Source organism: Dendropsophus ebraccatus, chromosome 6 (genome assembly GCF_027789765.1).
Source record: "Dendropsophus ebraccatus isolate aDenEbr1 chromosome 6, aDenEbr1.pat, whole genome shotgun sequence".
NCBI lineage: Eukaryota > Metazoa > Chordata > Amphibia > Anura > Hylidae > Dendropsophus > Dendropsophus ebraccatus.
Window position 1 is genome coordinate 18,281,296 of NC_091459.1, and position 24,395 is coordinate 18,305,690.

Sequence of the window (24,395 nt, forward strand, 5' to 3'; positions counted from 1 at the left end):
TTTGCTGTCATCCTGACGTCCTTTGGCGGGGCAGTGTACTGATTGGCTGAATGGGACGTCAGGGTCCCGGGAGCCCCTGAAGCAGGCCGAAGCGTAGACCAGTAATATACGCATCGGGCAGCCACGGGTTTAGGGGGCCGGCGTTTACATACTCGCCGTTGGATAAAAATTCTGCTGCGAGTATGTAAACTTATTTAGAATGACAGTGAAAGGATTCTCAGTAGATTTCACTATGAACTTGAAGGGTGAAATCTTTAAAACACCTATTTTTAAAGTGTCACTGTCGTTTAATTTTTTCTTTGCAGAAATCAACAGTACAGGAGATTTTAAGAAACTTTGTAATTGGCTTTATTAGCCAAAAAAAAAAGAATTTTTATCATGAAAAGGCAGTTTGAAGCTCTCCCCCCTGTCTTCATGGTTGTTTTATGGAGAGGGGAGGGATTGAGGGAGAGGAGGCACCAAAACAGGACAACAAAGAGTTAATTTACAGCTACATCACTGGGCTCTCCTCTGAAGTCAGCACTGACCTCTCTGACCTCTGAATACCGGCTTTCACACAGGTCCCATTGTGCAATCCTTTGTTTTCTGCTGGCGACTAATCTCCCCCCTCCCCTCTCCATAGGTTAGAGTTCGACTGATGTAAAAGAGTCAAGATTTCCTGATAGTGAGCAGTGAATGAGAGAGAGGAGGGGGGGGGGGGCTGGGGAAAGTCTTTTTGAATGCAGATAATGGCATATTTACCTAATAAACCCAATTATAAAGTTTCTTAAAATCGCCTGTGGTATTGATTTCTGCAAGGGGGGGGGGGGGGAGACAGTGACACTTTAAGGTTATTATACAGTACAACTTTGTCAATAGAGGCAACCAATAGGACTGTTGCTATTAAGTAAATGGTCTAAGGCCTTTAGGCCTTTTGAAGGTCAAATTGACATGGACGATTGGTCTAGAAGGACAGGCAGTATTCCAATAACAGCAGCCCAGTAAAGGGAAAAAAATAAAGCTATGGCTCTTACAAGGCAAGTAGGGAAAAATGTAGAGCATTGCTTCAGTGTGACCTAAGATATGTACAGAGGGCACATAAACACATAAAATATACCTCAGAGAATGAGTGGTTCATAGAAGAATAAAAAAAGTTGTTAAATTATACACATTAACTTTTTGAATATTTCCCATATTCGTCTACTGAGGTGCAGCCTGTATGCTATACCACCTAAATTCTGCTAGATACTGATCTGAAATCTTCCAGCACTCTCAGCTTATTTAGTGTCTGCACAGTCCTTGCTGTACAGATCTTATTTTAAGGTTTCTTCTTTATACTAAATACAGTACAGCAGCCTGAAGTAGGAGAAAAATCCCCGTCCCCGTGAATTACAGCTCAGCTGTTACAAAATATTTCACGACAAGGTTCTTTTGGTTTTCAATGACAAATAGCAAAATCAAGTTAAAACATAGGAACTAGAACTTAGGATCCGTACAAGTAATGCATTAACTAGAAGTATAAAAGGTTAAAAGGAGAAGTCTGACGTTGCAATGATTTTTGGAGAAAGCAGTGGCGGCCTGTCCAGTGCCAGATCGCCACCGGGATGCCAGTCTGCCTCCAGGATCATCATCTTAGCCAAAGTCACAACCCGGCTGATTGCCTGAGAGGTCAGGACAGGCATTTTGCCCCTTGTAAAGTGACCACAACTCGGGGGGGGGGGGGGGGAGTGCCTTCCGGCAGGGGTCCGGGGGCTGGTAGGGTGGCGCTTCATGGGCACGGGGAGAGGTAAGTAGTGCTTGGTTATGATCCCCCCTGCCAGCTGACAAATATTTTATTGTTTTTTTTTACAAATATTGCAATTAAAAAAAGAAACAAATATATATATTTTATTGCCTGTTTTCTATATGAAATACAACGTCCACTAGGTGTCTCGCTTACTGGAAACCAGTTGAGGCTCCATCACTAATGCCATTTGACCTGGGTTTCCACATATTTTATACATTAAGACAGATATACGTTAACTAAATATAGGATACAGATGTAAACACCGTTTCATTATGCAGGAGGTTTAAACGGCAAGAATGAAATATCATAAAGCAGCTATCCAACAAATGAAAAACTAAACCAACTTACCATCAGGGGCATTGGCATCACAGTTAACGGAGACCGAACTGGTTGAGTTTCCTGTACCATATCCCTAAGAGATATATGGGGGGAAAAGCAGACGTCAACCAGAGCTACCAGTGTTGGAAACCCCTAAAATATACAGTAGATCAGTTGCATTTCAGAACCCTAAAAAATACGGATAAAGGATGCTACCCACACACTATCCATACACAGACGGCAAGTATAATATTATAAAGTGATTTTCTATTAAAAAAATAAATAAATCCTGATAAATGTATTCATATAATCCAATCTGCAGAAAGACACTGTAATTTACCCTCATTTACAGATATACGGATTATCGCTTTTAGGCAGATTTCAGGGGAACTAGAGGCCCTTTGCCTTTCTCTCCCACTGAAATATTTCATACTAGAGATACTGAACGTTACACAGTAATTCTTGTATTTGGTCATGAAAATAAACGCCTATCCAGAGCAAACCAACTAAATGACCAAAATACATAAATATAATATAATATAAAACAGCAGTACTACACACAATACCATAGTGGGAAGCACTGTTTAGTGTATACTGTATTATTATAAAAATTACTTTGTTGAAAATAATCAATATAAGTTTCAAAGGGGGTAAAGTTGGTTAAAATTTTTTACTCCCGTTGAGGTCACCAATAAGCTATACTTATACAATACTTGTACCAGCATTTCATGTATCTTAATTAACAAAAATTTTATAAATGAGGGTGATGTGACAGATATGGCCGAAACATTCTTGCTGGACAAGTAAGCATTTATTCATCAATGCTTTTATTCTTCAGTATGAAATGTCAAAGAGGCTTTCCCAAGGCCCTAAAGTGCAGCAAGCTCTATTAAAAAAAAAAAATCACAATTCTTTCCATTATCAGCTGCTGTATGTCCAGCAGGAAATGCTGTTTTATTTTCAGTCTGACGCAGTGCTCTCTGCTGACATCTCTGGTCGAGACAGGAACTGTCCAGATCAGGAGAGGTTTTTTATGGGGATTCATATAAAACCGAGACAGAGTTCCTGTCTCGGCCAGAGATGTCAGCAGAGAGCACTGTGTCAGAGTGAAAATAAAACAACATTTCCTGCATAACATACAGCAGCTAATAAATATGGGAAGACTTGAGATTTTTTTAATAGACTTTAATTACAAATCTATATAACTTTCTGATATCCATTGATTTGAAAGAAAAATATTTTCGCTTGACAACCCCTTTAAGTAAGGCTCGAACGTGTGAGTAAATTGTTTTGATTGCTATACCACTGTGAGTAAATGCCATTGAAATAACTGACATGTTTATGTGTTCAAAGTAAAAATCAGATCTTACCTCTACCAGATATTTCTGGCTTCCATACATGACATATTGTGGTGCCAGGCTGTAAATCATGTAACTAGTGTGAAGGACGATTAACAATAGGATCATGCAGAGGAAGAGAAGAGCTTGAGGTCTCGTTCGTTCCCTTCGAATCTTGTACAACTGTTAACATGACACAAGTATTTTAACAAACGTTGAAAACAGAAAGTATGATATTTAACCTTCTCTTACATGGCCATGGTCATGGCTGTTCAGTGTGACAACATGTAAACAAACAACCCCCTTTTGTCATTTGATAGAAATAAAAGGAATTTATGGCTATTTCCCTTTCAGTTAGACAAAAAGTACTGTGTAAAAAAAACGCTCAAATAATGTAAATTTTCTTTTAAATTTTACATTCATATCTTTAATTCTATATAGAATAAAGGAGTCAGTTTTTCATTACTAAAGTTCTAGTTTTCATCTAGTTATGGTGCCTAAAACAAGATAGCAGATAAGGTAAAACAATGAGAAAAAAAAGAGAAGCTGGCACTCACCAATGATGTGTGTCTTCTGGCTAGTTTATTCGAGGTTACTTCATAAGTGCAGGGAGGGGGGAGTGTGGAGCAAACACGTCCTTACAGGTAGACTACAATTGTTTCACGCGATGAAGCACTTCTTCCGGTCTACGGACCGGAAGAAGCACGTCATCGCGTGAACGAATTGTAATCTACCTGTGAGGACGTGTTTGCTCTACGCTCCCCCCTCCCTGCACTTATGAAGTAACTTTGAATAAACTGGCCAGAAGAGGCACATCGGTGAGTGCCAGTTTCTCTTTTAACCTCATTGTTTTACATTACGTTTCTGTATCAGCAGTGCACCACTGTCACTAGCAGTCCTGACGGCTAACGCTGCCAACCTCCACTACGGACCCAGGTGTCGGAGATTGCGTGGGTGGTGCAGTCCACTTCTCTCAATATAGAACATAGTAGATAAGTTTGCTTTCTGGAGCTAAAAAAACTTTTAGAAAAGCATGATAAATTTTAGGGCCAATCTGTCATCAAATCCAAAATAAAGCTGTCTAGCTTTTGGGGATAAACATACATTATAAACTCGATAACTGATTTGATTCCATTAACTTAACTGACAAAATCCTTACCATATGCAATAAGAATAAAACTAATTCCTATCTTAACCTTGCAGCAAAATCTGTTTTTTTTCCCTTTGTGTACTTTTTGCTTCAACGTATTAAAAAAAAAGATTAAGCAACTTTGAAATTACTCTTCATTAAAAATATCCCACCATTCAGAGCATAGAGCTCCAGTGCTAATGTACGTGTACAAAGGAGGCTGATGCTTCACAGAAGCCGACTACAAAGAGTCTGTGTGAAGTCTTACCTTGCAGTCATGTGTTAGTCCCTTCCATCTGCTCTTCTTGCTTAGCAGCAGACAGCGGGTTAGCGAGACAAAGGAGTGAGCAGGTTAGAAAGAAGCAAAAAGCAGATGGAAAGGAATAACACCTGACTGCAGGATCAGACTACACACTAACATATTTTAATGGTAGTTGGCTTCTGCACATAGGTAAGCATGTAAAGCGGTATAAAAAAAAAATAAAAAAAAAATTGTAATATAATATGATAATTATATAATACGATTATATATTTTGTTTTGTCAGCTCCAAATCTGTTAAACTTTATCAGACCGGAGAAGGCCCGAGGACACCCGGGACCGTGGTAAGGCAAGTAAATACATAAATATTTCATACTTCAATCATCAGCCATTGGCCGCGCATCGCTATTACACGTAGACATGCCCGTCCAATGATTTTTTTTTCTGGACCTAAAGAAATGATCAGTCGATTACACAGAGTGATAATCGGCCTGATTCACCCGTAATATGGTCCTTAGTTACGTAAGGTGTCTCAAGGCTTAAACAGCTTAAATCTTCCCGATACCTGCTATAGAGCAGCAATGACCACAAGGCACAATACAACTGGTGACTGCCACAAGAATTGTGGTGTGTTATGCCCATTACTACTGCTGCCACTTCATATGTAGGTACAAAGGTTGTGCCCCACTATCACGGTCACATCCAAGAGCATAAAAAAAAAAGATCTTATTAAAAGTGCAATAAGCTGAAATATATTAATAGGTTAAAAAAAATATTTTATCAACACAAATCAATTAAAATCACCTACCCGTATCCAGAAGAACCATATACCCATATTTCTGATGCCAGCCATTGACGTAAAGAAGAAGTACATTATAATAACTGTAATCAGGATATAATCTAGAGGGAAAACCTAGAAGAAAAAAAAAATAGATATATTAATAAATGTAACTAAAAAGTTAAAACAATAAGAGATAAAGAATTTTACCACTCTCATATGTTCATTTTCATGTGCACATTGAATATTAAGCAAATTTTAAGTTAAAGTGAATAACAACTTTTAAACACTTTGTTGCTTTCAGGTCCTAGAAACAAAAATAACTTGAATCAAGTAACTAAAAGGAAACCAATCACCTGAGAAACAATTATAACGCTATAAATCTATGCTGATGCATCCAAATGTATCTATAGCGCCTGTCCTTGCCTGGTATACCCTAAAAGCACACAGATTTTTTTCCCCACGCTGTATGATAACTGTCGTCATCCAGTTATCTGGGTGCTTCTTCAGGGCCAAGTAGTCATGGTCCTGGGGATGGGTTTTGCTGTAGTCACACCTCTATGGGCGTGATTCACAAGCCTGTGCCATGGAATCATCATCCAGAGGCGGGCCTGGAATTGTGTAGCTGCTCAAACGTCTTCATCCTCATGAACGTGTGCAGTACGGCGGCATCCTATCCACGCTATACTGCAAATGTCCGAAATAGCATTGGATTTTTTTTTACCCTGCCGCACCTACCACAAACGAAAGGAGTGTTATTCTGTGGTGGCTGCAGCCGGGTCGAAATAATCCCTTTGGCAACACTCTGTAAAACAAAGTCCAAGGCCATCAGTGTCCGAGGCTGTTTCGGACATGCGCAGTACAGCGGGGATTGGATGGCGGTGTATTGCGCATGTCCATCAGAAGGAAAACATCGCAGCTACTGCGCAATGCCAGGCCTGCCTCTGGATAATGTTTCCATGACACAGGGCTGTAAATCATGCCCATAGAGGTGTGAATACAGTGAAACCCAGCCCTGGGGCCGTAACTACATGGACCGGAAGAAACACCAAATGGCTAGATGACATAAATTAGCATAAAGTGCAGGAATAGATTACAGTATGTTTTGTATTACAAAAAAAAAAAAAAAGTTAAAATCACTAACACACTACCCCAAAACCCCTCCACCAATAAAAGTTTAAATCACCCCCTTTCCTATTATATAAATAAAACATATAATATACCGTAGCGTGCGTAATTGTCTGATCTATTAAAATATAACAATCGTCATTGCGAACGGCTTAGACGAAAAGAGGGAAAAAAGTGCGCGGATTACCATGTATATAAAATAAATAAAAAGTGATCAAAATGTCCGATCTTCACAAATATGGTATTAATAAAAACTAGAGATCATGGCGGAAAAAATTACACCCCATACAGCCCGGTAGGACAATGGGCAATGGCCCATTTCTGGTCGGAGCGGTACATCAGCGGATGTTGCTAAAACATTGACATTGGCAGAGAGCGGACCCTCCCTTCCCCCCAGCACTGGCAGAATTGCTATTAACCAATTCATCCCGGACAACCTCTTTAATACTAAACAAATTCTCATAAGATCACATGGACATCTGTCCTATCTGTGAATAGTTTAGCTGGGTTAAGATCAGTAATAAATGAGGAGCTCCCTACATTGATTTATTCCAATCGGAACACACAAGTCCAGGATATGTGTTCACATATCCTCATTTTAAGCTTTCTACCCTTGCAGCCTACATAACTCTTATTGCATCCAATGCAAACAATCATGAAGACTATATTGTAACTGTTGCAGTTCAAGAAAGATATAGCCTATGTTCACACATAGTATTTCCAATATGTACAAAACACAGTATATATAGCAAACTGGCTGGCACACCAAAAATCATCAAAACAATAGCAAAATAAATACAAAAATTCATACAAAGAAATCCGAAATACATGATCCTAAACCCCTAAAAACAATTAAAACCTCCCCAAAACATCTAGAGCTGTAGGTAGTAGCTTCAGCTCACTCCCTGACCTATACAATACATAAGACTACCCCTATATATGAGGTCTGCCCAATAATTGATTAATTTATGATAAATACAAATACTTAGAAACACCAAAATGCCAGTGCATGAACAATCAAGATACAAAACGTAATAAAAAAGTGCTAAGTGCAATCAATATAATGTACGCAACTAAGGCTGGGTTCACACTGCACTTTTGCAATCCGTTTTTTTCATCCGTTTTGTTTTTTCAAAAAACGGATACAGTTGTGTGCATCCGTTTTGATCCGTTTTTCCATTGACTTCCATTATAAAAAAAAACCGGATCAGTTTTTTTTTGACGGACACAAACGTTGCCGACACTTTTTTTTGTCCGTTAAAAAAAAACTGATCCGTTAAACGGATTGCAAAAACGCAGTGTGAACCCACCCTAAGTGGGTATAGTGTAGATCTATACAAAATCAACCAATCAGGGCAAATAAGGGAGTCTCAGTCCGGGGTGTAATAAACCATACGCGTTCCGTCCACTACTTGGGACTTTCTCAAGGGTCATTAGTATTTCCGTCAGTCTTTTTTCAACCAAAACCAGGAGCAACCAACCCCCCCAATCCCAGTGATGGTTAACAAGGACACATGTCTGCCATAAAAATGAAATTGTGGACTATATCTTGTTACTGGTATGGGTTTGTTGTCCCTATACTTACTATCATGAGATGTTTTATGCAAGCGAGTGTGACTGTCCCGTGTGTCTACCCTACTGCACTCCCAGTTTAGCATCCAATTAGCAAATCCACTTTGCCTGTGGAGAGTTTTTTCCTTAACATACGTTTCTATAGAACCGCAATTTCTTTTAATGCGTGTAATTTGCCTAATCGGTAAGGACCACAGAGTACGGTTAGAATAATACTGTTATCATGTAAGGTGACATTGCCCGAAATTGGCTTACGTTCATGTATGAGCTCAAGATCAAGAAAAATTACACAATTTCATTGGAATAGAGTGGTAGATGAAGATTGAAAGCCCCATACATCAGCATTTACATATTCTAGAAAGGACTTGATCACTGAATTATCCCAATTCCACACCAATAGATCATCTGTAAATCACAGTCGGAAGCCCAGCGCGCGCTCATCAGAGAGGAGTCCGTTGTTCATAGAGAATGACGGTCCCATTCATTCTCTATGAGTGTCGGAGTCATCTCTGATGAGCGTGCGCTGGGCTGCCGGCGGCGATATCTTGGCAACAGGAGCGGGTCCAGGAGCGGGGGTGACAGGGTCCCTTTAAGTTAGCAATAGACATGGTTACACACAAAAGGTTTCTTTAAAGTGTCACTGTCGTTCGAAATTCTTTTTTGCAGAAATCAATAGTACAGGCGATTTTAAGAAACTTTGTAGTTGGGTTTATTAGCTGAAAAATGCAGTTTTATAGTGAAAAAGCAGTTTTAAGCTCTTCCCCCTGTGTTCATTGTTTCTATGGAGAGGGGACGTGTGGAGGGAGATGAGGCACCAAAACAGGACAACAAAGTTAATTTACAGCTACATCACTGGGCTATCTCCTCTGAAGTCAGCACTGACCTCTCTATACAACTTTCACACAGCACCCACTGTGTAATCCTTTGTTCTCTGCCGCCAACTAATCTCCCTCCTTCCTCCTCCCCTCTCCATAGAATGACTCCAGGGAATGACTGATGTAAAAGAAAGAGTCGAGATTTCCTGATAATGAGCAGTGAATGAGAGAGAGGGGGGCTTGGGGAAAGTCTTTTTGAATGCAGATAATGGCAAATTTGCCTAATAAACCCAGTTACAAAGTTTCTTAAAATCACCTGTACTAATGAATTCGGCAAATAAAAAAAGCGACATTGACACTTTAAGTGTTGGCACATACCTTGCAATACCGACCATTATGCAAGACCATGTAAGTATTTTACCAACAGTAGAAAATTGTTAAATCTTTGCAACCTTTGCAGTTCAAGAAAGTGGGCTACATGATTCTTTGCACTGAATGCAGTTAGAGTTATTTAGGCTGCACGAGTAAAACACTTAAAACGAGGATATGTGAACACATGTATGATATACATCATCCGGAGACAAGGAGTCCCTCTGGTGCACCTAAGCATTTTGTGGAGTGCTCTCCGGAGAATCCTCTTAATGTATTGTTTTAAGGAAACTTCTAAAGCGCTCTTGTAGAGGAACAATTTTTTCAATGACCTCTATGGATGCTATTGATGTGATTGGAGCATGAAGCTGTGTATTAAAAAAAAAAAAAAAAAAGGAATATTGCAGATGCTTTATCTGGTGTCTGCCAGGATATACCTATATTAGATTGGTGGTATACATGTTTACCCAATAGTTATTGTATTTCTGTGGCAAGGTGACATATGAATACCAGGAAAAGTAGCCGCAATTTTCCTTAGTGAACATTATACTTATGAATTGTTTGTATTATACAGAACCTGTAGAATTTACAAACTACAGTATATTTGTCTATTTGTAGAAGGCAACAAGTAAAATGCGCTTGGGGTGGTCCAAGACGGGAAATTTAGGTTTAAAATAAACCTATGTTTAAAAGACTAGAAAATCAAGTTGTGCTGGGTTGTTGGCAAATTCTGCATCGCTTTAGTTTCACGACTGGTTTCCTCCAACACCTCAGCTTGTAGACCTGCAAGTTCAGAGCTCAGTGAGCGTTTCCTATGAAAAATGCTTTCTCTGCCCCTCCAGTCTGTTTTAACCTTTCCTCATGCTGTCAAGGCTTTACACGTGGTAAGTTCTAGACGAAATGTAGCTAAAAAGTTGTCCGTATTCCAAACCAATTAATTTAATTGCTCCAGACATTTTCAGTATATGGATACGGATAAGGATAGGTTACTAACCCTTTGTAGAACCGGAAGAAGAATATTCAATGGGTTTGTTATGTTTGTTCCGAAGATAACGAATCCAGTATCAATACCAGCAGAATGAAGAGCTTTGTCAAGGCTAAACAAAAACAAAAAGATCAAATTGAAAAATTGTACATCTTGATAACGGTACAAGCAATTTGTTTCTAAAACTTAAAGGAGAAGTCAGAAGAAAATGATAATTTGCCAGCAGGGAGGAGCGGGACACACACACTATACACTACTTACCTCTTCCCGTGCCTCTGCAGTGCTCTGCCACAGGCTCCAAAACCTTCACCAGAACCCATTCCCCCCTCCTCCCCCCAGGTTGCAATGTAGTCACAACTCAAGGGTAAATACCCGACCCGGATGATGAATTGCCCGCTCAGCCCATTAGTGACTGCAATGGTGTCCCGCCCAATCACAGACTGGCTGAGCAGGCAATCCATCAGCCAAATCTTGGGAGTTAATGCAGATGGAGGTCAAGGAGCCCAGCTGAAGTCCCGGAACGGTAAGGCAGTGATGTGAAAGCATATACTTTTTAATAAAAGTCGTCCCTGCCACAGGTACCTAGTAGTTAGCAGTCTGGCTCCGTCCCCAGCATGTCACTAACTGCATTCTCATGACAACATGGAAAGTCCTGGACCTAAAGGTGCCTTTAGACAGAGATTTATCTGACAGATTTTTGAAGCCAGGCAGACGGCAGGAACAGACTATAAACAGAGAACAGGTCATAAAGGAAAGACTAAGATTTCTCCTCTTCTCAAACCCATTCCTGGCTTTTGCTTCAAAAATCTGTCAAATAAATCTGTGTGTGTAAAGGAACCCAGAGTCTTCTGGTCGGGTATGTTGGTCCTGGGGATCTTCTGTTGGTGTAGATAGCTGGATGTGATGTGCAGATTGCATCCGGCTTCCTCTGCTACCTGACACGAATTACAAGCTCAGTACCCGGTAAAAGAAAGGAGGCTTATAAAGCTATGAATGGATTGTACTGGTATCTCAGTCATTAGGGAAGCAGCCAGGGCACTCTGACAATGTATGGCCATCCCGCCTACGTACCATAGGATGCAGGCACTTTTAACCCCTTAGCGACCCATGACGTATCTAATACGTCATGGCGCCGCGGGGGGGTGTTCAGAGCGGGGTCCCGCCGGGACCCCGCTCTGAACGGCGCTGATCCCGGCTGACATGTGCAGCGCCTCTGTGCATTGAAGTGCTTAATTAGCCGGCGCGGCAACGGGACCCGCGCCGGCTAATTAAGCACTTCAATGCAGCTGTCAAACCTGACAGCTGCATTGAAGTGCTTTATGCACACTATCCCTGGTGTCTAGTGGGTCGGATCTCCCCCCCGCGATGCGATCGCGGGGGGGAGATCCGTTCTTCTGGCCGTGCCGGGCCTCAGCGTCGGAATGACGCTGATCCCGGCTCGGCAGTAGATTGCTATGGCCTGCAGCAGGCCATAGCAATCTGTGACCGATCTCATGGATCTTTGCTGTGTATATACACAGCATTGATCTCTATGAGAGATCAGTGCTATGTATATACAAGCCCCCCAGGGGGGCTTCTAGTCCATGTAAAAAAAAAAAGTAAAAAAGTGTTTTTATTAATAAAAAATCCCCTCCCCTAATAAAAGTCCAAATCACCCCCCTTTTCCCATTTTATAAATATAAATTAATAAATAAATAAACATATTTAGTATCGCCGCGCGCGTAATCGGCCGAACTATTAATCACATTCCTGATCTCGCACGGTAAACGGCTAAGCGCAAAAAAATTCCAAAGTGCAAAATTGCGCATTTTTGGTCGCATCAAATCCAGAAAAAATGTAATAAAAAGCGATCAAAAAGTCGTATATGCGCAATCAAGTTACCGGTAGAAAGAACGCATCATGGCGCAAAAACTGACACCTCACACAGCCCCATAGACCAAAGGATAAAAGCGCTATAAGCCTGGGAATGGAGCGATTTTAAGTGACATATATTTGTTAACAACGGTTTGAATTTTTTACAGGCCATCAGATAATATAAAAGTTATACATGTTACATATCATTGTAATCGTAACGACTTGAGGAACATGCATAACAAGTCAGTTTTACCATAGGGCGAACGGCGTAAATGCAAAACTCCCCGAAATCAAAACAAATTCGTTTTTTTTTTTCAATTTGACAGCGCAAATGATTTTTTTCCGGTTTCACAACATATTTTATGGAAAAATTATGCCTGTAATTGCAAAGTACAATTGGTTTCACAAAAAATAAGCGCTCATATACGTCTCTAGGTGAAAAAATGCAAGCGCTATGGACTTTTAAACATAAAGTGGAAAAAGCAAAAGCGCAAAAACGAAAATTGGCTTGGACCTTGGGTTAAAGAAGAAGTCCAGTGAAAATTTTTATTAAAGTATTGTATTGTCCCATAAAAGTTATACAAATCGCCAATATACACTTATTACGGGAAATGCTTATAAAGTGCTTTTTTCCCTGCACTTCCTGGATAAAATGGTGATATCACTTCTTGGATAACATGGTGATGTCACTTCCTGGATTAAATGGTGATCTCACGACCCGACTCCCAGAGCTGTGCGGGCTGTGGCTGCTAGAGAGGATGATGGCAGGGGGACACAGGGCATCCCTCTGCCATCATCCTCTCCAGCAGCCACAGCCTCTGGCTGTCTGGTTGTGACATCACCGTGTTATCCAGGAAGTGACATCACCGTGTTATCCAGGAAGTGAAGCCCTGATGCAGTAGGAAGTGCAAGGAAAAAAGCACTTTATAAGCATTTCCCATAAGTGTATATTGGGGATTTGTATAACTTTTGGGGGCAATACAATACTTTAATAAAAAATACTTGCAGGACTTCTCCTTTAAGGAAAATGTTTTCTTGCTAACCATCTTATAGTTTAAAAAAATCTGGTATATTAGGCCCTGTCAGGACACATTGTAATTAGATTTTCCACAATGTGGATTTGAAACCTGCAAGAAAACAGTCCACATTCACACATTCAGTGTTCCAGAATGTGTGAATGCGCCTGTAACGGACTCCCCCTCCCCCATCTGTGATAAGATGCTGGGAGCGGGGGAACTGTACAGATTTGCGCCGCGCTGTAATGGCAGCTGCTTCATTACAGCGCGCCGCATATCTGTACACTCCCCTCCCCCCCAGCATTTTATCATAGATTCAGCCCCCGGCAGGGGGAAGAGTCGTTAAAGGCCTTCCACGCCAGTGTTCCGCGCGGAACATGGAACGTGTGAATGAGGCCTAACCCTGCTGTCAGACTTCTTGCTCCTATCAGGGGCTGGAGCAGGAGTTCTGGCAGCATTTAAAGGGGTTATCCAGCGAAAATCTTTTTCTTCCAAATCAACTGGTGTCAGAAGTATTACAAATCTTTATAACTTTTTATTTAAAAATCTCAAGTCTTCCCATACTTATTCGCTACTATATGTCCTGCAGGAAAGGTGGTTTTATTTTCAGTCTGACACAGTGCTCTCTGCTGGTTTATTATTAGGTAAATATGCCATATCTGCATTCAAAAAGACTTTTCCCAGGTACCCTCCTCCCTTCCTCTCTCTACTCCACTGCTCATCAGGAAATCACAACTCTTAATACGTCGAGCCCTGTGTAATCTTTGGAAGAGGGGAGGGGGGAGGAGGGAGAAGGGAAAATTATTCGCCAGCAGAGAACAAAGGATTACACAGCAGGAACTGTGTAATTCAGAGGTCAGAGAGGTCAATGCTGACTGTCAGAGGAGATAGCCGGTGATGTAGCTGTAAACGCTTTGTTGTCCTGTTTTGGTGCCTCATCTCCCTCCACCCCTCCCTTCTCCATAGAAAACCATGGAGATAGGGGGGAGAGCTTCAAACTGCTTTTTTCATGATAAAAATGCATTTTTCAGCTAATAAACCCAATTACAAGGTTTCTTAGAATCACCTGTACTATTGACAGTGACACTTTAAATACTGGTGCATAAATAGAACTTGGGAGAAAATGGGTAATAAATCCAATTATTCACCTAAAAGTAGGTGCAAAGCCCTTGATAAATTCCCCCCCATTGTGTATACATAACCCTATAAAGGGAAAACTCCTTTGCTGAGCTGCAATGGGGATCAAGGAACATTGAAAATATTACGAATCCAGCTACTAGGTTGCCACCGCTGTATGATTTTTAGTATCATCATCAGTGCATCGGTTTTCATAGGTGTCCCATAATGTACCCAAAACGTTTATTGTACGTGAAGACGATGTGAAAATGCGAAATGTTTACTTTAAACATTTTAATCTGCTTTAGCAACTTTTTTGGTAGCTGCAGGACATGTTCAGGTTAAAGAGGCATAATCATGGCACATTAAGTCTGGATGATATTTTCTGCCTGCCAAATGAGAGTATAAAAAGCTTTTCCACGTACCATTTATACTCATTATGATAGATAGGCCATACTAACCCTTTCCCTCCCAGAGGTATTTCAAATGCCTCAGGCCCCCTCAAGTGTGGCCTTCGGTAATGTTCCGATTCTCTTCGGTGGATGTTTAGTGATTGAGAATACGAGCAGAAAGTTCAAACTTCCAACATCATTACTCAGAACATATTTAAAGCTTATTGGGCTTGAAGTTAAAGCACCATGTAAAATTAATTTATCCTTGGCCTAGGTGGTATAATATTTTGTGATGTAAAGTAATAAAAGTAGTAGACTCTCAATTACTACGGTCACATTACGGCTTATTTGCTAATATGCTACAACCATTAAATAGTTAGATAATCTCTCGCTCTCCCTCTATATCTCTCTTGCCGATATGCAGAGGCTCAGTACTGCATAGCACAGCATTCCCTGGAAACTAGCCCTACCCCCACGTCATCTGGCCGCCACCAGGACGGGTTTAAAGCATCTGGATGGGAACAATAATTTTGCGTTCAGCGAATGCAAATAAACCTTGAAAATGGAGAGGGATAAAATATATTAAAAAGCTGCTTAACTGTGACTCTGTACGCACAATCTACCCCCCCCCCCCCCCCAACCGCTTCTACAGTCAGATAGCTGCTTTTAATCCACGATCTGTCCTGGGGTCCGTTCGGCAGGTGATGCAGTTATTGTTGTAAAAGAAAAAAAAAAAAAACTATTAAACTTGCAGCCGATTGTCAAAGTCAAATTGGCGTGGCCTAGAGTGTCTGGGCCCTAGGCCCGCACCACCTCTCCCTCCCTACGCTTCACCATTAGGAATGCCCCAGGCAGGATTTCTCCAATTCATCAATTGCCTCAACACTGCACATGTGCTGGGTAGCTAAGGCACATGTGCAGTGTTTAGAAAAGTTGTAATTAGGAGAAATTCTGCCAGGGGCGTTCCTACTGAAGAAGAGGGCGAGGAGGAGGGACGGAGAGGTGGTGCAGGCCTAGGGCACAGACACTTTAGGCCAGGACAATTTGACACAGGGCTGAAAGTTTAAAAGTTGTTTTTTATAACGACAACTGCATCACCTGCCGAACAGAGCCTAGGACAGATCTTGGATTAAAAGCAGCTATCCGACTGTACAAGCGCTTGGGGGGGGCATATTGTGGGTACTGAGTCACTTTATTTTTCATAAAAAAATTATAAAAACAACAAAAAACAGGGTAATGCAGTCTTGCTTTGATACAAGACAATGAAATGTGTACAGCAGATAACCTGTGCTTTAAGGTTTTTCAATTTTTTTTTAAAGAGTTCTAGTTTAAGAAATGTTATTTCTTGTATAGAAAGCCGTACAATTTACGAATATATCTTCTACTCACAGTCATTCAATACAATAAAAAGGAGTCCTTGATGCATGACAGTGACTTTAGGTGTATGAAAGTCAGCGTTTCCTAACAAGCTGTGCACCTACGTGTCCATCGTATGACCAGCAACAGATTTCTTTCTCCCTTGATAAATAAACAAGGAATGTTCCTACTGAATGACTGATCTAGGAACAGCAACAGGAATTATATTGGGAAATTGGGTTGTTTTGTTATACAAAGAATAGCAAATACACCAAAGCCAAGTGAGAAAACCACTTTACCATCAGAAATTAATCAGAGACCATGCATTGCCCCCTTTAAAGGGGTACTCAAGGCTAGGGGGCTTTTCTGGCTATGGCCAGGGAGGAGGTGGATGAGGGCAAAGACGTCCACTTACCTCCCCTTTCCAGCCCGGCCGCTCCCTACCCGCTTCCTGGTCTCTGACGTGGGCTTGAGGCGTGATGTTTTAAGCCCGGTCAACCAGTTAGTGGCAGAGACGGGATCCCACCTCTGTCAAAGACTGGCTGAGTTTCCTTGACTGGAGAACGCCTTTGGCTTGGTTGTTCCCTCCCGGAGGGAAGGTCTGGCTAGTTCACTGACGTCGAGACATGTGATGGTGTCTCTGCAGTGTTCTTTTGCATATTTGATTTCCCAGGGGGCAATGTTCTAGAATACACCGACGTTGAGACACGTGATGGTGTCTCTGCGGTGTTTTGGTTGATCTCCCTGAGGTCAACCAGCGTCCTTTTGACTAGCTGAGTGGGCTTGAAACATCACATCTCAAGCCCATGTCAGAGACAGGAAGCGGCCGGGCAGCGCGGACCAGAGCAGTGCGATCCAAGACCTGGCCCTGGAACCGGTAAGGCAAGTGGACGTCGTTGCCCTCATCCACCTCCTTCCCAGCCATAGTCAGAAAAAATCCCTAGCTTGGAGTACTTCTTTAACCCCTTAAGGACAGAGCCAATTTCGATTTTTGCGGTTTCGTTTTTTCCTCCTTGTGCTTAAAAGGCCGCAGCACTTACATTTTTCCACCTAGAAACCCACATGAGCCCTTATTTTTTGCACTACTAATTGTACTTTGCAATGACAGGCTGGATTTTTTCATAAAGTACACTGTGAAACCAGAAAAAAAATTAAATCTGTGGTGAAATTGCAAAAAAAAAAAACACCAAACACTTTTTAATTGGGGGGGTATTTGTTTTTACGCCATTCGCCCTGGGGTAAAACTGACTTGTTATGCATGTTCATCAAGTCGTTACGATTAAAATGATAAATATAACATGTATAACTTTTATTTTATCTGATGACCTGTAAAAAAAAAAAAAATCAAACCATTGTTAATAGAGTTGAGCGAACCTCGAGCATGCTCGATCCGAACCAGAGCTTTCGGCATTTGATTAGCGGTGGCTGCTGAAGTTGGATAAAGCCCTAAGGCTATGTGGAAATCATGGATATAGTCATTGGCTGTATCCATGTTTTCCAGACAACCTTAGAGCTTTATCCAAGTTCAGCAGCCACCGCTAATCAAATGCCGAACCTTCGGGTTCGGATCGACTCAAACCCGGTTCGCTCTTCTCGAATTGTTAACAAATATATGTTCCTTATAATCGCTCCATTCCCAGGCTTATAGCGCTTTTATCCTTTATTCTATGGGGCAGTGTGAGGTTTCATTTTTTGCGCCATGATGTTTACTTTCTATCAGTACCTTGATTGCGCATATGCGACTTTTTGATCATTTATTACAATTCTTCTGGATTTGATGCAACCAAAAATGCGCAATTTTCCACTTGGGATTTTTTTTGCGCTTACGCCGTTTACTGTGTGAGATCAGGAATGTGATAAATTAACACTTTGGGCGATTACGCATGCGGCAATAGCAAACATGTTTATTTCTTTATAACCTGGGAAAAAGGGGGTGATTCAGACTTTTATTAGAAGAGGGGGAACTTTTTATTATTGACAACACCACTATTTTTTTTTTTTTTTTTTTTTACACTTATACTAGAAGCCCCCCTGGGGGACTTCTAGTCTATACACTCTGTATACTTATACAGCATAGATTGATGAGATAGGCACTCGTTTGCTTTCGGCTGCTGCCGCCGAAAACAAACGAGTGCCGAGGCGGGATCAGCGCCATCTTGGCGGAGACTCCGGCCGGCTGAAGATACAGAGATTGCTCCTCCGTGACAACGTCCCGGGGGGCGATCTCCGCCACTAGACACCAGGGTACGGTTGCATCCGGTAATCGGATGCAGCTGTCAACTTTGACAGCTGCATCTGATTACCTGATTAGCGGGCACGGCAATCGGACCGGTTCAGAGCAGGGTCGCCGCACGGCCCCGTTCTGAACCCCCTTACTGGCAATAGGGCGTAAATTTACACCCTTTGTCGTTAAGTAGTTAAAGAGGTTGTCAAGGCAAAATTAAAGCGACTCTGTACCCACAATCTGTACCCCCCAAGCGACTTCCTTGGGATAGCTGCTTTTAATCCAAGATCTGTCCTGGGGTCCGTTTGGCAGGGGATGCAGTTATAGTCATAAAAACAACTTTTAATCCTGCAGCGCTGTGTCTAACATTTGTATATGCATTAGGCTGGCACCACCTCTCAGTCCTTCCTCCCCACCCTCATCATTAGGAATGATCCAGAAACATTTACTGCTGTTTGAGCTTTGCACAGGTGTATTAACGATCCAGCCCATGTTCATTATACACACAGGTGGGGAATAGAAAGCAATCTGCCTGGAGCATTCCTAATGATGAGGAGGGTGGGGAGGAAGGACAGAGAGGGTGTGCCAGTCTAATGCAAATACAAATGTAAGCCCCGGCCGTTAGACACAGCGCTGTAGGATTAAAAGTTGTTTTTATGAGAATAACTGCATCCCCTGCCGAACGGACCCCAGGTCAGATCTTGGATTAAAAGCAGCTATCCGAAGGTACAAGTGGTTTGGGAGGGGTCAGATTGTGGGTACAAAGTCGCTTTAACTTGTCCCCAATCAACAGTATACGGGACATGTAAGATTGAGGGGTTCAGACCTCTGTTTCCCCGTCGATCTCCGTATCGGGGCCCTGGCTTATGAGTACAGCCGTGGGTATGACACGCTTGTGTGTATGCAATTCTTTGGTACAAAAGAGAACATATTTATGTGCGATTTAGAAGTTGTTGTTGGGGTAGAATATTAACATGAGGCAGATTTTGCACAGAACAGCGATTTACTGTAAAATACGCTCCTGAAACCCCCACCCGCTTGCAGCAGAAAAAAATCTACTTAAAAAAAACAATACAGCATACTCATTCAGTCGATAAGAGTGAGATCTACAGAATGGGCCAAGGGTCCACTAATGTCTGTTCACAGTGATCAAAAAAGAAAAATGAATGAAAGCCCCATGCTCTCCGCCACCGGAGGTAGCGGAGAGCATGGGGCAGTGATCGGGGACCCCATATACTCACCTGATCCTAGGAGCTCCTTCCTCCTCGGCGTCCTGGCTGGTTATGAAGTGCGCGTGTGCTCCACAACCAGCCATCTCTGAAAATTTAAAGTGACAGAGACCAATTTGGTCTCTGTCACTGAACTATGATTACTGTGATAGAAAATATCATAGTAATATAGTGAATATAGTTTGTTATACTAAAAAAAAAAAAAAAAAAAAAAAAAAAAATATGAAACAGTGCAAATGTATGTATGTATGTATACATTAATATAATTATATATATATATATATATATATATATATATACACACACACACACACACACAATATATTATATATATATATATATATATATATATATATATATATATATATATATATATATATATATATATATATATATATATATATATATATATATATATACATACATACACACACGCTCAGGGAGGGAGGTAATTTAAAAACAAAAAATGGATGTGCAGTGCTTCTGGGTTAGGTCTACTCAACATGCTTCCCAGAAAACCCCTCATGATAGGTCTATATAGAGGTTCATAATTCATCTTTATGAACAGCAATGCCCCCATAAACCTCAGCTGCACAGAAATTCAGTACATTGTACTACTATGCTTTACAGTCATACATACGTATGTTCATAATCCTCAAAGAAAAAAAACAAATCCAAAATATTATACACTTACTTAGAAAGAAAAAGGGATACTATGATCAAAATGGCAACAAGAATAAGGAATAGACCCCACATAATCTGTAAGAAAGAAATAGAAAAAAAAAATTGTTACATTGTTACAAGTTTTTAATTAGTTAAAACTAAACTGGTACCCATACTACAGAATACTCCAATTGTATTCATTCAAACATGCCAGTAGTTCAGCATCAACAATGGCCTGAGTGGTCTGATTCTATTACACAAGAGATTAAAAAAAAAAAAACCTTAAAGCGACTATGTACCCAAAATCTGGCCCCTCCTGGCTGCTTGTACCTTCGGATAGCTGCTTTTAATCCAAGATCTGTCCTGGGATCCGTTCAGCAGGTGATGCAGTTATTATCCTAAAAAAACAAATTTAAAACTTGCAGCCCTGTGTCAAATTGGTGTGGCCTAGAGTACCCATGTCCTAGGATTGCTACAACCATCCGTCCCTGCTCCCCATCCTCCTCATCATTAGGAAAGCCCCCAGAACAATTTCTTCTATTCAGCACCTGTGTGAACACTGCACATGTGCTGGATTGTTAAGGCAACTGTGTACTGTTCAGACAGGAGATTAATAGGAAAAATACTGCCTGGGGAATGCCTAATAATGGAGGAGGGTGGGGAGGAGGGATGGAGAGGTGGTGCAATCCTAGGGCATACACACTCTAGGTCACACTAATTTGACACAGGGCTGCAAGTTTATAAAGTTGTTTTTTAGGACAATAACTGCATCACCTGCAGAACAGACCCCAGGACAGATCTAGGATTAAAAGCAGCTATTTGAAGGTACAAGTGGTTTGGGGAAGCAGAGTTTGGTACAGGGTACAGAGTTGCTTTAATGCTGGCTGTAAGACAGGTGACCAAACATTCAGCTCATTGTAGTTAGTTATGTATGGGGCCTGGACAGGCCAACATACTTCCTCACACATATATTACATTAGCACGTGGTGCTGCAGAGCTGACCTCCTGCTTTGGCAGAAGAGTTAACTATTAGAGATGAGCGAACCTGGAGCATGCTCAAGTCGATCCGAACCCGAACTTTCGGCATTTTATTAGCGCTGGCTGCTGAACTTGGATAAAGCCCTAAGGCTATGTGGAAAACATGGATATAGTCATTGGCTGTATCCATGTTCAGCAGCCCCCACTAATCAAATGCCGAACGTTCAGGTTCGGATCAACTACAACCCGAACCCGGTTTGCTCATCTCTATTAACTGACACTATGTATTGTTTTATTACTTGCCGTTTGGTACAGATATAGCTTATTATTTGCCAAATTACATATATATTTTTGTGGAATAATTTTGTGCTATGTCGGAATCATTTTAAGCTACCAACTCTGTTGTTGGTCATTTGTAACTCAGCACACGTGTTTTATACCTTGATGAATTTGTCTTTTTAGTTTCTGGCTAAATGTACCTACTGTACATAGTTGTATCACATAGCAACACGGTGGCTCAGCATCATTCCCCTACTCAATTTATCTTAGGAAAGGACTGCTATTGTACTTTAGGTAACACTATTAAGAAGTTTAGTAGTCCAAAAGGCCCCCCTTCACACGTCCGGAAAAACCATCCGGATTTCCGGACCCATACACTTTAGTCACGGACACCCTTCCGGATTTTTCCGGAAGGGTGTCCGTTCCGGAAAACAGATCCAGAAAAAATAGGACACGTCCTATTTTTATCCTGAATTCCGGATAAAGTGCCCGTGATTCCGGATAAGTGAGAGCCCGCCAGCCCCCCCAACCACTGGCACCCCTGCCTCCTCCCCCGCCCCACACGGATATCAGCACCGGCACCCCCCCTCTGGACCGGACAGCTGAAACCCGGCCCCCCAACCCCCCCGACGCACGCGCATCAGACGAGTCCGACGCTCATAGATAATGACGGCTAATATCTCAGGAATAATGTCCATGGGAATTTTAAAAGGTCTTATGAAATCTATGACAGGTCACGTGTTTTGTCAGCCAAGGGGCCTACATAATATTAGAGTGGTGGCTTTAACGCTATGGCTGATCAGGGCAGTTATTGTAGATGCCACTGGGAAATTGTAGATGGCACCTGGGGAATCACTGTGGCCGATTAAACACATGCACACAGTACATTAATTGTCGTTTATTAGGATAGCACAACTAGGAATTTATAAGGAAATTATATTTTGGTTTGCGGTAAAATTAGGCTTTACTCTACAGCAAGAAAATTTTGTGGAAGAAAGAAAGATCTCGACACCGAACGGACATTTCTATAGACATGGAATGAAGTACACAAACAGAGGTGGAACAATGAACCCAAATTCCTACATGAGAGCTGTCCTCCTTATGCTCTTATTATTCAAAGCATTTAAAAAGGGAATATGTCACTTGGTTGATGCTTGGTTGATCAGTGTATTACATTCTGTTTAGCCTTTCTCCTAATATGCAGGAGAATAGGATTCTTGCCACACCCCTCCCCCCGCTGCAGATTGACAGTTACTGCCTATACACAGCATGGATAGATTTCTGCCAATCAGCAGCTGGTGGGTGGAGTAAGTGCTTTTCATGAATATCCAGGACTACTGGGCTCATGCACATAATGGAGAGGACTACTTATTGTCCATGTTATTCAGGAGGATAGCTCTGGATCAGCTGCACCGAACAATGTAAGTGATACATCATTCTGTTCAGCTTCTCGGTCATTAGTTTATGCTACCCTGAGATAGGACACCATAAACCTGCTGACAAGTGACTCTTTAAAAAGTTTTACCTTAAACGGTCGCATGATGCTGCAACACTTTATCCAGACCCTCTTTTCATGAGATTCAAGATGTCTTTCTTTCCGCTGCAATGTTCGCAATTTTTCTTGAAGTTTATAAAGATTTTTTCTGTCCTTACTTGACAGTGGCCTTCCATCTCTGCACTAAGATTTAAAGAAAAAAGAATAATAAAGGAGGCATCAATAATACATGCCTTTCACACGGAAGACTAGAACAGAGTATTACAAGTTTACAAACTCAACCAGTGTACAGCAGCTGAAGTTTAGTAGTAAGAAAATATAGACATACTGGTGTAGAATAAACGCGATACAGATCCAGCAGCCAAAGTTATTGAGAAGGATAAAAACAAGCATCTGCTTTTTTTTTTTTTTTCTTTTACTAAATATTTTGATGCAAATATGGAGAGAAGCCTATGAGTACATTAGGTGGTATTTTCCCAATGTTGAAGTGTGAACAACCAAAGGTTGGTAATTTAAAAGCTTAAAGGGGTTGTCCGGCGATAAAAAATTATTCACAGAATAACACACATTACAAAGTTATACAACTTTGTAATGTATGTTATGTCTGTGAATGGCCCCCTTCCCCGTGTTTCCCCCCACCCACGCTAGACCCGGAAGTGTGGTGCATTATACTCACCGCATGTCGTGTCGTCCACGGTCTCCGATCGTCAGCAGTGACGTCTTCTTCGTGAGTCCGGCGGATCTTCCCGAGTGCCGGCCGCCCTCTGCAGCGTCATCCGAAGCTCAGCCGCGATTGGCTGAGCATAACTGTGCTCAGCCAATCGCGGCTGAGCGGCTGATGACGCGGCCACGTCATCAGCTGCTCAGCCGCGATTGGCTGAGCACAGTTATGCTCAGCCAATCGCGGCTGAGCTTCGGATGACGCTGCAGAGGGCGGCCAGCACTCGGGAAGATCCGCTGGCCTCCCGAAGAAGACGTCACTGCTGAGGATCGGAGACCGTGGTCGGCACGTGACAGGTAATGTATAGCGCACCACACTTCCGGGTACACGGGTGGGGGTGGTGGGACACGGGGAAGGGGGCCATTCACAGACATAACATACATTACAAAGTTGTATAACTTTGTAATGTGTGTTATTCTGTGAATAATTTTTTTCGCCGGACAACCCCTTTAAAAGGGAATGTGACACCTAAATTTTCTTTTACTGATTAGAGCCAGATACTAAAACTGGTTCTTTTATTCCAACCTGTTTCTATTTTCTTTTTTTTTTTTTAAACTATTTGCTGTTTTTAACTGCATTTAGTGACATGCTTTACGGCAAGACTCATGGACATAGAC

General features: G+C 41.6%; 1 protein-coding gene across 3 annotated transcripts in view; it reads right to left on the minus strand.

The window, feature by feature from the left end:
- LMBRD1 (LMBR1 domain containing 1) overlaps window positions 1-24,395 on the minus strand; it is a 122,865-nt gene that overhangs the window by 25,992 nt on the left and 72,478 nt on the right. For all 3 annotated transcript variants that reach the window (XM_069973481.1, XM_069973480.1, XM_069973482.1), the window contains exons 9-14: window positions 23,088-23,240; window positions 20,337-20,401; window positions 10,465-10,567; window positions 5,617-5,721; window positions 3,454-3,603; window positions 2,114-2,177 (exon numbers count right to left, since the gene is read on the minus strand). In XM_069973481.1, coding sequence (XP_069829582.1) covers window positions 2,114-2,177; window positions 3,454-3,603; window positions 5,617-5,721; window positions 10,465-10,567; window positions 20,337-20,401; window positions 23,088-23,240 — 640 coding nt within the window. The remainder of the gene's footprint in view (window positions 1-2,113; window positions 2,178-3,453; window positions 3,604-5,616; window positions 5,722-10,464; window positions 10,568-20,336; window positions 20,402-23,087; window positions 23,241-24,395) is intronic.